This window comes from Taeniopygia guttata, chromosome 1 (assembly GCF_048771995.1).
Source record: "Taeniopygia guttata chromosome 1, bTaeGut7.mat, whole genome shotgun sequence".
In the NCBI taxonomy this organism is placed as follows: domain Eukaryota; kingdom Metazoa; phylum Chordata; class Aves; order Passeriformes; family Estrildidae; genus Taeniopygia; species Taeniopygia guttata.
Genome location: NC_133024.1, coordinates 40,965,118 through 40,977,134, shown reverse-complemented (window position 1 = coordinate 40,977,134; position 12,017 = coordinate 40,965,118). Strand labels below are relative to the sequence as shown.

Sequence of the window (12,017 nt, the reverse complement as noted above, 5' to 3'; positions counted from 1 at the left end):
ATCAGTGCTTTTTAAAACCTCAGTGCTTTTTAAAACCTTACCGTATGTATCAAATAAGGAGAATGTGAAATTCTTTGGGCAAAGTCTTTGGGCAATTCTCTGAGAATAGTGGAAAAACTCCTGAATAGAAATAGCATGAAAACATCTTGGCTCAATTTTTATAGTTTTTATATATGCTGGGGAAAGTGTTTTCATTTATTTGTGTTAATTTCACATTTTTCTGCAGAAAAAAAATATCATTTCATCCAAGTGCAAGCTGCTTTTAAAAAATTGCATCAACAAAGCATTGCTTCATTAAGCAAGAAGTTATAGCACTGACTGGACTCTACCAAAAGGAATGATGGTGGCACTAAAATAACCCCCCACTCAAAAAAAAAAAGGTAGAAAACTAATTTTGGTTTGTAGTCTACAGTCCTGTAAAATTCTGTGAATATTTATCCCTCTAGGCACTTCAACAACCTTTCTGAAATCAATATCATCTTTGAATGGAAAGCATTAAAGAGATATGCTTTAAGTTTTGGAGAGTAAGACCACATTTTAACAATTAAAAAGTTAATAAGCTCATTAAAAATATTTACAGGTCTATTATTTTCTCATTAATCATATTTCCATGTTGCAAAACCTGCACAAGGGTGGAACCGGATGAAAACATCACTGATCTGTTTTATGGTAAAACTGTTGTTTTGCATGTTCTGTTGCTAACTAGACATTGTGAGAATCAATGAGTCAGGGGTTGGAAAGCTTTATAAAGGAAAAAAACACTATATAAAGGTGAACCAGGTGTGTGGCAGACTACAAAAAAGACTTCTATAAAGGCTAGTGGAAATGAAAGTGGGAAATCTCCCATTTCTCCTGTTATCATGTGCAGCACTTTCTTGTGCTTTTCCTGCAAATAGAAGGCAGACAAAGGAAGAAGGCATGCAGCTTATCCAGGTGAGGATGGCAGAGCTCTGGGGAGATGTTTAGGTACTGTTGAGGATACACAACAGTCTGTGTAACTGGTATCGTGCAGCCAAAGAACAAGTAGAATAAATAACTGATTGGATATTTCTCAAAATAGGTGTGTGGTGAAAAAGACTACTTTAGCAACATCTTATTTTACTTTTTTTTAGAGACCAATTAAATTTGATTATGCATTCACTCTGTGTTAATTTTACAAATAATTAAATTTCTGTGTTAATCTAGGGTTGGTTTGTAGTTCAGGTGAAAATGTGGTTATTTATATGACTTGTGATACTATGAAACATATCTCCTCATGAGGTAAATTTAGTATATTTTCCTGAACTAATACTGTCTAAAATGTGGGGAAACAGGATACAACTACTGAAATTTTATATTCAGTTAAGTATTTCAAATTGCTTCCTTTAAAGGATTCCAGGTAACCTTGGGGGGGGGGGGGGGGTGGTAAGTGAAGGGCACATTATCAGAAAATAATATATTAAACAAATGCTAATTTTAAATGTATTTTGATAACTACAAAATGTTTATAATGATAATACAATGGAAAAAACTACTATTAAGAGAAAAATATTCATGCAGGCTTTAACAAACTATTATCCATGCTGCCATGGAACAGAAAGATAAGTAGCAAAGAATACATGACTGACTGGTGTTAATTTAGTGTCTTATAAGCTTCAAAAGCAAACATCATTGATTGTTCTAAGCTTTGGGTTTGTTTGGGTTTTTTTTCATTAGAAGTACCTGGAAAATTACTATGGCTTTAAGAAAGATGGAGAACCTTTTGTTTGGAAAAGTAATAATGCAATGACCCAAAAACTGAAAGAAATGCAGGAATTCTTTGGACTGGAGGTGACAGGGAAACTAGATTCTGGCACTTTGGACTTGGTACAGAAACACCGCTGCGGAGTCCCTGACGTAGCTGGGTTCTCCACCTTTGCAGGAGAGCCAAAATGGACAAAACATGTCCTGACATACAGGTAATCACAATGGAATTCTTCATGTCAGGACAGTGTGAAGTACAGGGTGAGTGGCAACAGCACAACTTGTTCTCTCCTGTATTTCAAAGGATAGTAAACTACACACCAGACCTGCGTCCAGCAGATGTCAACACAGCGATCGAGAAAGCGTTACATGTCTGGAGCAGAGTGACCCCGCTGAGATTCATCAAGAAGGACAGAGGAGATGCAGACATAATGATCTCCTTTGCAGCCAGAGGTAGATCTCTATGTAACCATTAGGAGTTATTGCCAAGTTACTGCCTACAGGGAGCAGTTGACCTGAAATGATTTCTCCCGCACATAGCACATGTGGAGATCAATGTCCAGTTGAACAAGCAGACAGAAAAATACAGCCCTTGCTCAAGGTGCTATGGTTACAGCTCTTGACAGGCTTTGGGGGAGGGCATAGAGACAGATGAAGAGGAAGAGAAAGAAATTTTAGGGAGCTGCCAGTAGTTCACTGCATCTATACTTGCTGTGTGCTGCTCAATGTGTGCATGAACCCCCAGTCAGCAGTGTTTGGGGTTTGCTCCTCAGGTCACGATGACTTCATCCCTTTTGATGGCCCAGGAGGCTCCCTGGCCCATGCCTATGCACCTGGCAAGGACTTTGGTGGAGATGCTCACTTTGATGAGGACGAAACATGGACCAAAAGCACAGAGGGTAGGTAATTAAGTTCTCCAAGCCCTTCCTGAAGCAAGTTGCACATGGAATCAAGGGCGCAGCATCTGTCTCCACTCTTTCTTAAGAAGTGTTTAAATTGCCACTGATTTGAAGAAGCACATGGTTTGCATAGCTATAAAAAGCCTCTGAATCTCTGTTTTAAGAAGTTAAGGCCACAGCTCAGCTTCTACCATGCACTGGGGGGAGCTTTATTTGTAAGGGTGGCCCACTTCTTCCCACTCCTCAAACCTCTTCCTGCACAGTTGCCTCACTTGCACTGACCCAGGATCCTTCTTCTACACTGAATTCTGCAGGATCTACACACTCTTTCCTTGTACTCCCCTATAATGATTCCATTATTTTTACTGCTGACCAGAATTCCATCTCCAACCAAATTTCCCACAAGAAGCTCATTGGCTTGGGCAAGGAGTTTTGAAAGTTTCTGCCCTACCTTATGCCCTTCATGTTATTCAGGACAAATACAAAAACACAGCTCTCCTGTTATGTGTTTTGTTTGATGTTTTCAGGCACGAACCTGTTTTATGTTGCTGCCCATGAGTTTGGCCATTCACTGGGACTTTCCCATTCCAAAGACCCCAATGCTCTGATGTATCCAGTTTACAGGAAATTTGACCCATCAGTACTCCTTCTTCATCAGGATGATATTACTGGCATACAGTACCTCTATGGTAATTCAAAATTTTTCATCAACTTCTGCTTGTAATTTCAATGACTCCAGTGGCATTTTTGTGTACTGGACATACCTCAATGAGTTGACACTATAATTTCTTCCATAAACTGCTTCTTTTAGGATCATCTCCCAACACAAACAACGATCAAATGGAATCTACTGGGATAAAAGACCCAGCTGAGTCAAAAGATCCTGCATTGCCAAATAGCTGCAGCTCCAATTTGACATTTGATGCTGTCACCAGTTTCCGTGGAGAAATAATGTTCTTTAAAGACAAGTAAGTCAGCTTCTGAAAGTAAAATACCTGAGTGTCACTTTTTAAATTATGCCCCACAGCACAGAATAACTTTAATTAGAATACCAGCCATTTTAGACAGGAAGACAAGACAAGGAATCAGAAAAAGAGATGGAAAACAAAAACAAAGAGGGTGGTGGAGAAATGAAGAGAGAGAAGTATGAGGGGGATGACCTTTGGAACAGGGGATGCTGTAAATAAAGAGGGAGAAAATGGCTCCTCTGCAAACATGTGCTGTTTTCACTTCAGGCTCTAAGTAAGTATCAAGTGTTCAGCATTTGGGAGAGTTCAGCTTTGACAAAACACATCACCAAGTCTGGGACACTTCAGAGCCTCTTTGCTATCCTTGCTTTGAGGGAGCTGAGGGCTTACCAGCCCTGACAAAACACCTGCTTGAAGAGCCCCTGTAGTGAGGATTTAGTATATGAATAAAAGGAAAGGAAAAGAAAATTGGGCTTTTGTTACCAAATTCTTACCACGTATCAGCCTTGTGAAACAGGTCTTTCTAAGCTCCACTTCTGCATAAGGGGAAATAAATGTTTTGACAAAACAGTTCATCTGACCTATTTCAGATGTCTACATTAAGAAGAGAGCAATCCCACCATGGAAATAACTGTCTTTACATTAACTTTACAGGGAATGTAGTGTGCCTAACTCGGGCACATAGCTAGGTTTGATCAGGTAAAAATTGCCCTGATTTCATCATGCGGTTTCATGCATTAGTGAGTGTGAACATCCAATTTTATTTAAAACCTGTTCTATACTTACACAAGGCATATTTGGCGCAAACATCCAGCAGTCAGAACAGCTGATTTTGAATTGATATCTTCATTCTGGCCACGGCTGCCACCTGGTGTTGATGCTGCATATGAAATTGCTGAAAAAGATGAAATGGTCATTTTTAAAGGTAAAATGTTGTCTTTTTATTTTCCCAGGTTGTCTTCCCCAGTAGCCTAGAGAGTTTGCATCTGGCTTCAAAACCACTTAAGTTCTTTCTGTAGGATTCTGCAATCTTGGATTTAGTCCAATAAATTGGTGTGTTTCAGTCACAGAAATAACAAAATTATTGTCCATGTAAAAGAACACATATCTTATTTTTTAATATCCACATTGAAAATTTTCCCTGCCAAAATAAATTTCATTATTTTTCTTCTGGGAAAAAAGCATTAATATGAAGAAAGACTGAAAGTTTTCAAAAAACGTAATGTGGAGAACTATTGCATTTTTTTCTTTGTCTCTAGAACTATTTTCAGTTTCAAGTAACCATCAGCTTTCACAAAAAAGTTTGTGTCATTTTCAGAAGAAGATTCTCACAACATGTTGTTATCAACTTTTGTTAATAGGGAATGAATTCTGGGTTGTGAGAGGAGATACCATACTTCCTGGATACCCCCAAAACCTCTACACCCTGGGCTTTTCAAAGGACGTTTCAAAAATTGATGCTGCTTTTCATAATGGAAATGAGGGAACAACATATTACTTCATAGAAGACAAATTTTGGAGGTAATATTTCCTGTGGTACTTTTCTAAATGGAAGCAAACATAATCACATGATCAATATCCTGTCGTGATTTAGGATGCATTAGTCAGATACTTTTGGTGATCTCTTTCAGTGTCGCAACTGGCTCTAGAAAAATATTTTAAAGGAGGTGGAGCAGTGCTTTTAGTTTTCTTTTTAGTTAATTTAACAGTTTGTTTATTTGTTTGTTTGTTTTCATTTAGCTGTCTTGGTTAAAATGTCATTGTACAGTTCCACAAGTCATCTCAGGAAATCAGGCAGAAGTTCACTATTCACATATCAAATATGTTTCTGTGGAGTACAAAGGAGAATGTCACCCACTTTCCAGTAACTAACAGATAGTTTCATAAAGTTGCTGATAAATTTCATGTACTGCAAAGAATTATGTGCTGTGCATGGCTATTATTCTTTTCTTTTCAATCCCATCCCTACTGCTCAAGTTTGTCTTACAGGACATACAGCCAAAGAAGGTGCTCCTATAATGGAAGCAGTAAATAACCTGAATTATTTTAGGTGAACAACAAAGCTTCTCTTACCTTCCACCACAATGTCCAAATAATCGTATATACAAAGATCACTCTAGAGAATTATTGAACCACATATCTGTACTTTAAGCAGAATATCAGACTTCCCCATTTTAGGTCAAGCTCTCGTAACTTGAATGATTAAGAGTTTGATCATTAAGTCTCCTGTTAAGGGAATTATAGAAGGGAAAAGCTTTCACAAGCCTTCTTATTCCAGCACTGATAGATGGACCACACTTCACTGAAAATGTAATAGCTTGCTGTAAATAACTTAAGTAAATTGACTTAAAATACCTTCTAACTTCATAAAAAGCCCAGATTTTTCCTGATAAACCTTTCTTACAGAAATATAATGTGAAAGAAATCTTTTGATAATATATTATCTATCACGCCTTTAGGCATGGCCTCTTAGAAAAATAAAAAACAGATTCATGGTGATGGTTGCCATATTAGGTATCCTTAGGTGGAGTAAAGAGAACCAATTCATCCATTGCAGCTAATAAAGTAGTAACAAATTTATGGCCAATTGTGTCTCTTTCTACACTACCAAATGGCACTGAAAATCTTCAAGGAACTTGGTTAGCTATTGATAGGTAGAAGATAATGAGCTGAGAGGAATTAATCATGAGTTGTTTGAAAATTTCACTGACTCCTGTTTGTTTATCATTTCTCTCAGTTATGATGAAAGAAGTCAGTTTATGGATAGGAAGTCATTACTGATAAGAGATGCCTTTCCAGGAATTAATGGGAAGATAGATGCTGTTTTTCAACATGAAAGTGAGTAACTATTCTTGCTAAAATCTATAAGAAATGCTCAATGTGATAGGGCGGAGAGTGCTTGGGCAGAGACAGGTACTTCTACATGCTGCTCAGAACTCACAGGATGACCAACAAGACCCTGAAGCAGTCACATAACACTCCCATGCTTCACTTTACCCCCTTGAAAAATGGTGATGGTACACCTTTGGTGACAGCTGCGCATCTGGAAAGACCAGCTCCAAGGGAGAGATGTGTCTGTATTCATGCTGATGTGCACATCACTCTATGAAGTTCAACACTCCATACAGTGACATCTCAGTAACATAGGTGTACCACTCACAGCCTGTCCCTCTGACATAAAACAATCAGCACCAGCTTCTCCTGCAGGAGGGTGAGCGTTACTTAGACATGAAAATGCTGAACTAGACCTGAGGATACATTCACACTGCCACATGTCGCAACTTCCCATTTGCCTCCTTGCTCCTCATCTGCTGCTCATCCAAAGCCTTGCAAGTTAATTGTTTCATAGCAAATCTTACTTCTTCATCCTCAATGAATCTCACACACAGTGCTGAGACACCTCACTCCCAAGAGAGCAGTGTGGACATGACTAGCCCAGGCTGGACCTCTCCTTCCCTGCATGGTATCTGGCAGCACCCATCAAACATCGTGCTCACACCTTGCTGTGCTCTGTGCCACACTCTGGTCTGTGTAATACCTACCCACAGGTGGCTAGAAATGCACCCTGCTGAGGGGGTGCAGCACAGCTGGAGTGTAAGAGCAGATATTTTAAACTAAAGAAATGCACAGAATACATCCTTTGCAGAGTGACCCTGTGGGGCTCATCAAGTACATGATGCAGCACGTGCATGGCTGGTTTGCTGTGGAGTGTGTCTCCATGCTGCTGGGCCAAGTGTTGCAGAGGTTACACCTGGGAGTAGATGCTGTTGGCACCATAATTGTATCCAAAGGTTGCTTTGAGCTCTTTGAGGATGTTGTTAAAGTGTACTAACCTTTATATCTGTAATATCATAATTCATCTGGGTTTGGGTTTTTATTGTTTGGGTTTTTTTTTCTAGACTTCCTTTATTTCTTCAGTGGAAGAAAGCAATTTGAGTTTGACCTTAATAAGAAGAGAGTTACACGCTTCCTAAAGACAAACTTTTGGTTTCCATGCTGATAAAATGAAATCTGTAATGGTGTTGGAAAGAATGTACTGTTCTTGTGCTAGAAAAGCTTTTTCTTTTATAACTACATATATTGTAAAGGTACTTCAGCACCAGTCAGAAGATATCAGTCCCTGCATAACCTGTGTTTCTTTAAATAACAGAACAGCATTTAACATATTGATGTGCACATACATATGTAGTTAACATGAGACTGGCTAGCTTACCAAACAAAAAAACAGTGTCTACTTTTGATACAAAATTGTGATTGTGATTATTATTTCTGTCGTCTTCTTTTCACTCTTCTTGCCATACACCACCCTACGCAGAGCCCTGCCTGGAGCCAGGAGTTCATGAGGAAGAGCATCTCTCTTCCTAAAGCTAGGATTACTTTCAACCTGTTTTAGATATTTCAAAGCTAAGCAAGAAGACTTAGTTAGTGCTCATAATTACAGTGAGACATATAGGAGTTGCAGAGAGCAATCCCTCCCAACCTGAGGGGCATTGAGAGGTAGAAGTTCTTTTCTTACAATGACTGGAGAGGCAGTTTATGTTGGACAAATAATTATAAAAGGCTTAATTTAAGTGTGATGAATTCTACCCTAAACTATTCATTGATATATGCAATTTCCTGCAGAGTGTGCTCTCAGGGAGGTTGGAGCAGATGACCCTACAGCCTTACCCATTCTGTGAGCAAAGGCTCATTTCCACAGACATAGGAGCAGAGGGGCACACTGGCATATAGGGAAAACCTAGACACCACTGACCTGCCTCTGTTCTCTCCAGTTTTCCCTGGGAAGTGCCCACTGGCTGGGGGACACCCATCATGTGTCAGTGAGAAGGTTCCCATCACCTCATCTTAGGGGTTGAGGGGGATAGGGATCAATATCCTGGGTAAGAGTGTTTGCACATTTCATACAGTTGATTTCGTCATGTCCAAAGGGGACTATGGAAATGCTCAAAATGTATTGTAAGTTGGTTACTAGAAAGAACAAAGGCAAGGAAATGAGAGGATCAAGATTGATTTGGGAGGAAAGAGAAAATAGGGAGATAAGAGGGATTGGTTGTGTGCAAACGGACTGTAGTCAGCTGCTTCTTTGGCCATGCCCTGCATGTTTGGTCCTGTCTTCTCAGTAAATCATGCCTTATGTATGGATGAGATCTTTCTGTGTGAGTTTGGGTGAGGTTCAAGCTGGACTGGCTGCTACAGAGCTTAAGAGAGCTGAACGCCAGCAGCTGGAGCATGGCTGCAATCTACAGGGCATGAATGTTCCTGGGGATACGGGAGGTGCAAGGCCAGCTGCTCTCCTGGGAGGGCTGTGTGTCTCAGAGCAGCTCCTGAGGGCCTCCACACTGTGTTGGTATTTCCATATCGGTGCTTCACCGTGGGAGAGACGTTCCCATCAGAGGGAGGTGAGAAATGAGGTGGGACCACGACTCCTGTTCGTATTTGTCCAAGCGCTCCATGGTTTCTGTCTGTCATGGTCTCTGTGGCCAGTCTCATGGCTCTCTGGGCCCAGGGGACAGACATGAACCAGCTGCCAGCTCAAAAATACTAACATAATCTACCTGATGCTGAAGCCAGACATTGCTTGAGGTCCACAGTTATTCACATGGACAGCTAGCAAGATCTAAGGTACTAGAGAAGATATCCTCTCTTTCAGGCATGTAAAAATATCTCTTCCAACACCCAGTGTCCCTTCCTCATAAAACAACATCCCTCCAAAAAGGTGAAAAACTGAAAAAAAAAGTTATTCTATTTGATTCTGCTTTTCTATGAATCACAGAATCACTGAATGACCGAGGTTAGTTGGGCCTCTGGATTTTATCATGTTCAACCCTCTCTGCTCAAGCCCACCTAGTGTGGGCTACTGAGTCTCTAGATGGCTTTTGGGGATACTGCTTTTGCACAAAGGAGAGACTCCACCACCTCACTGGGCAACCTGTGACGACATTCTCTCATTCTCTCACTCTCACCGTAAAATAAGTGTTTGCTGATGTTGAGAGGGACCCTCCCATGTTTCAGTTTGTGCCCATTATCTCCAGTCCTATTAGGACAAGGTGATTGTATTCTATTTATGCATAAAATTGTACAACAAGATTGCAATGAGATATTTCTACACACTTTATGTAACCTTTTCTCTGGTGCATTTTTAAAACCCCTAGTAGCAGGGCTACTCAAATGGGGCACTCCAGTGACTGAGGAATCTTTATCTGAATTTTATCAGGGTCAAAAATGTATACCGGCATTGTCAGACTTGCAAGACAAATACTGCTGCCACACCTGTTGTAAAGGTGGCAAACAAGGCTTTGCTGTCCAAGCAGAACTAAAGGTAAAAAAATTAATTTTAATCACAACACCTCAAAAAAAGGAAATTAGTAGCTCTGGTCAGTGTCTGATATTGCTGAGGTCAGAGAAGTAAGTTCAAGACTTGTAACTTGAAACTTTCTATTGAATTGATCAGGAAATATTTCTGTGCTGTTTATTTCTTTCTTATTAGTCTCCTTGTACTCTTCCTGTTTTCTAATTCTGTATTTCCTTCATGTTTCTGGTATGGCTTTTTGATTGGTCTTGCAGCTGCAAATTTTAATCAGTCCATGGTCTCAGCTAAAACAATGAAAGTTAAAAAGATGCGTGAACAGCTTGGCTCACACTTTATATTGTTTGTTTGTTTGGGTTTTGGGGGGGTTATTTGTTTTAATTCGGTTGTAGTTTTTGTTTGTTTGTTTGTTTTGGCTCCTTCAGGAAGTTTGTAACTCTTCTGATTTGAATAGTTTTCTTTTGTTTTTCCTGCTGTTAATGTTCTTCTGTGGTGTCTGTGCCTTGAACATCACTTCCATTGTGGATATCAGCATGAGACCATGTTCTTTTAAATGGGATAATCTCTTCCAGTGCTGATCTATCCCACTTTCTTTTGGAAATATTGTCTTTCAAATGAGATTATAGCTCTCAGAACAAAGCTGGCTGGTCCTAGACCTTTCATGGTTGCTTTGTAGTTTCCTGGCTGTCACATATTTATCCAACGAGTTCTTCTTTGGGTATTTTTTGATGATTTCTGATTAGTCGGAGCTCTTTCTTTACCTATTTCTGTGCGCACAGATAGTCATACCAATTATGAAGATGAAGTCTTAGATCTGTGGCAGAAGTAGAACCTAGCTGACTTGAGTACTATCTGTCTTAATATCGTTTAGCTGGTTTAGTGTCAGATATTGATATAATTTTTTCTCCACAATTCTTACTTTAAAAATCTCCTGTATCACTAACAAGACAGCCTGACCATTTGAGTGAAAACAGTCTTTTGAACTGAAGGTGATTGACCTGTATTCAATATCCTGTGCTCTTCTAAAATACAGGTTGAGTCCTAGGCTCAGAGTTAAATACATTATTTGTCTGGGGTACACCTAGTCCAAGAATTCCAATTATAGTTTTCTCAATTTTCTAAACACATCAGATTTTCCATGTTCTAGCCAATTTCTATCCTATTTGAATAGAAACTTGGGTGAAGACAAGAAACATGTGACTCTAGAATTCAGATCACAAGAATTTCTCTGTTTTCTTCTGTGCTTTACATATACTGGTCTCATTTGTTATAGTTTCCACACTCTTGTCTTGGAGGACATTTTGCCTACATCTGAATGTATATATCTGCCTTTTGCTTTTCAAGGACTCCATAGCACAACCATCAGACACAATTCAGAACATCCAACATGGATGTCCCAACACTGTCTAACTAAGGGGAAAAACTGTTTGGCTTGCAAGTTCTTTTTCTTGCTATTTGTTGGTTTTCTTCAGTTTCACACATTCATCCCGCCTAGAAGGGACAAATGACCTTCGATATTGTTCTTGGCAGGATTACAAATATATGATCAAACAAGGTAGGTCTACGGTGCTGACCTGAACTGCAAGACATTGTGTAGTGACTTAAACACACAGACTAATAGCAGAGAGTTTACCACCTCAGTAAACCAGAGCAGAGTAAGATTAAAATGAGTCCATTGAAATATTGTCTGCAGGAATTTGTTCTAGTGAGATGTTTGGTTTGGTTAATGGAAATGCTGTGAGGGGGAAAAAAAGGTTTCTCAGTAGCAGAAACAGCAGATTTGTAGGTTCAGAAGTGTTTAAGACAACCCAGAGCTGCAACAAAGCGTGTCTTAGGTGCCATGGGTATTATAGAGAAAATACTAAAACTGCCAAGGAAAAGACTTTGTTTCCAGATTATTCTCTGTCAGCCTCTGAACTTCCATCTGGCTGCCAGGAAGAAAACTGCCTTTGCAGATTCACAAGCAGTAGCTGCCTGGTGGAGCATTTTGGCATTTGCCATGTATCCAGCTGGGGGACTGTGAACTTATAGGAGTTCCAATATGTCCCAAATGGTGCAGAGCCCCAGATAAGCAGAAATATGCAGATTTCACTTGTAGATCAGTGTGGACACATTGATTTC

The 12,017-nt window shown here is 39.7% G+C and overlaps 1 protein-coding gene across 1 annotated transcript; it reads left to right on the top strand.

The window, feature by feature from the left end:
• The first annotated feature begins 792 nt into the window (after positions 1-792).
• LOC100221422 (stromelysin-1-like) lies at positions 793-7,884 on the top strand. The gene is made up of 10 exons (XM_041720066.2): positions 793-933; positions 1,696-1,937; positions 2,027-2,175; positions 2,496-2,621; positions 3,149-3,310; positions 3,433-3,589; positions 4,381-4,514; positions 4,951-5,110; positions 6,327-6,427; positions 7,489-7,884. The coding sequence occupies exons 1-10, from the start codon at positions 826-828 to the stop codon at positions 7,587-7,589; spliced, it is 1,440 nt and encodes a 479-aa protein (XP_041576000.2). The 5' UTR covers positions 793-825; the 3' UTR covers positions 7,590-7,884.
• Positions 7,885-12,017: the final 4,133 nt, after the last annotated feature.

Excerpts from the sequence above, each read along its gene's own strand:
- LOC100221422 (XM_041720066.2), top strand. The coding sequence starts at position 826 with ATGAAAGTGGGAAATCTCCCATTTCTCCTGTTATCATGTGCAGCACTT. Across the intron at positions 3,311-3,432 it reads TGGCATACAGTACCTCTATG|GATCATCTCCCAACACAAAC; the intron begins GTAATTCAAAAT and ends TGCTTCTTTTAG. Across the intron at positions 6,428-7,488 it reads TGCTGTTTTTCAACATGAAA|ACTTCCTTTATTTCTTCAGT; the intron begins GTGAGTAACTAT and ends TTTTTTTTCTAG.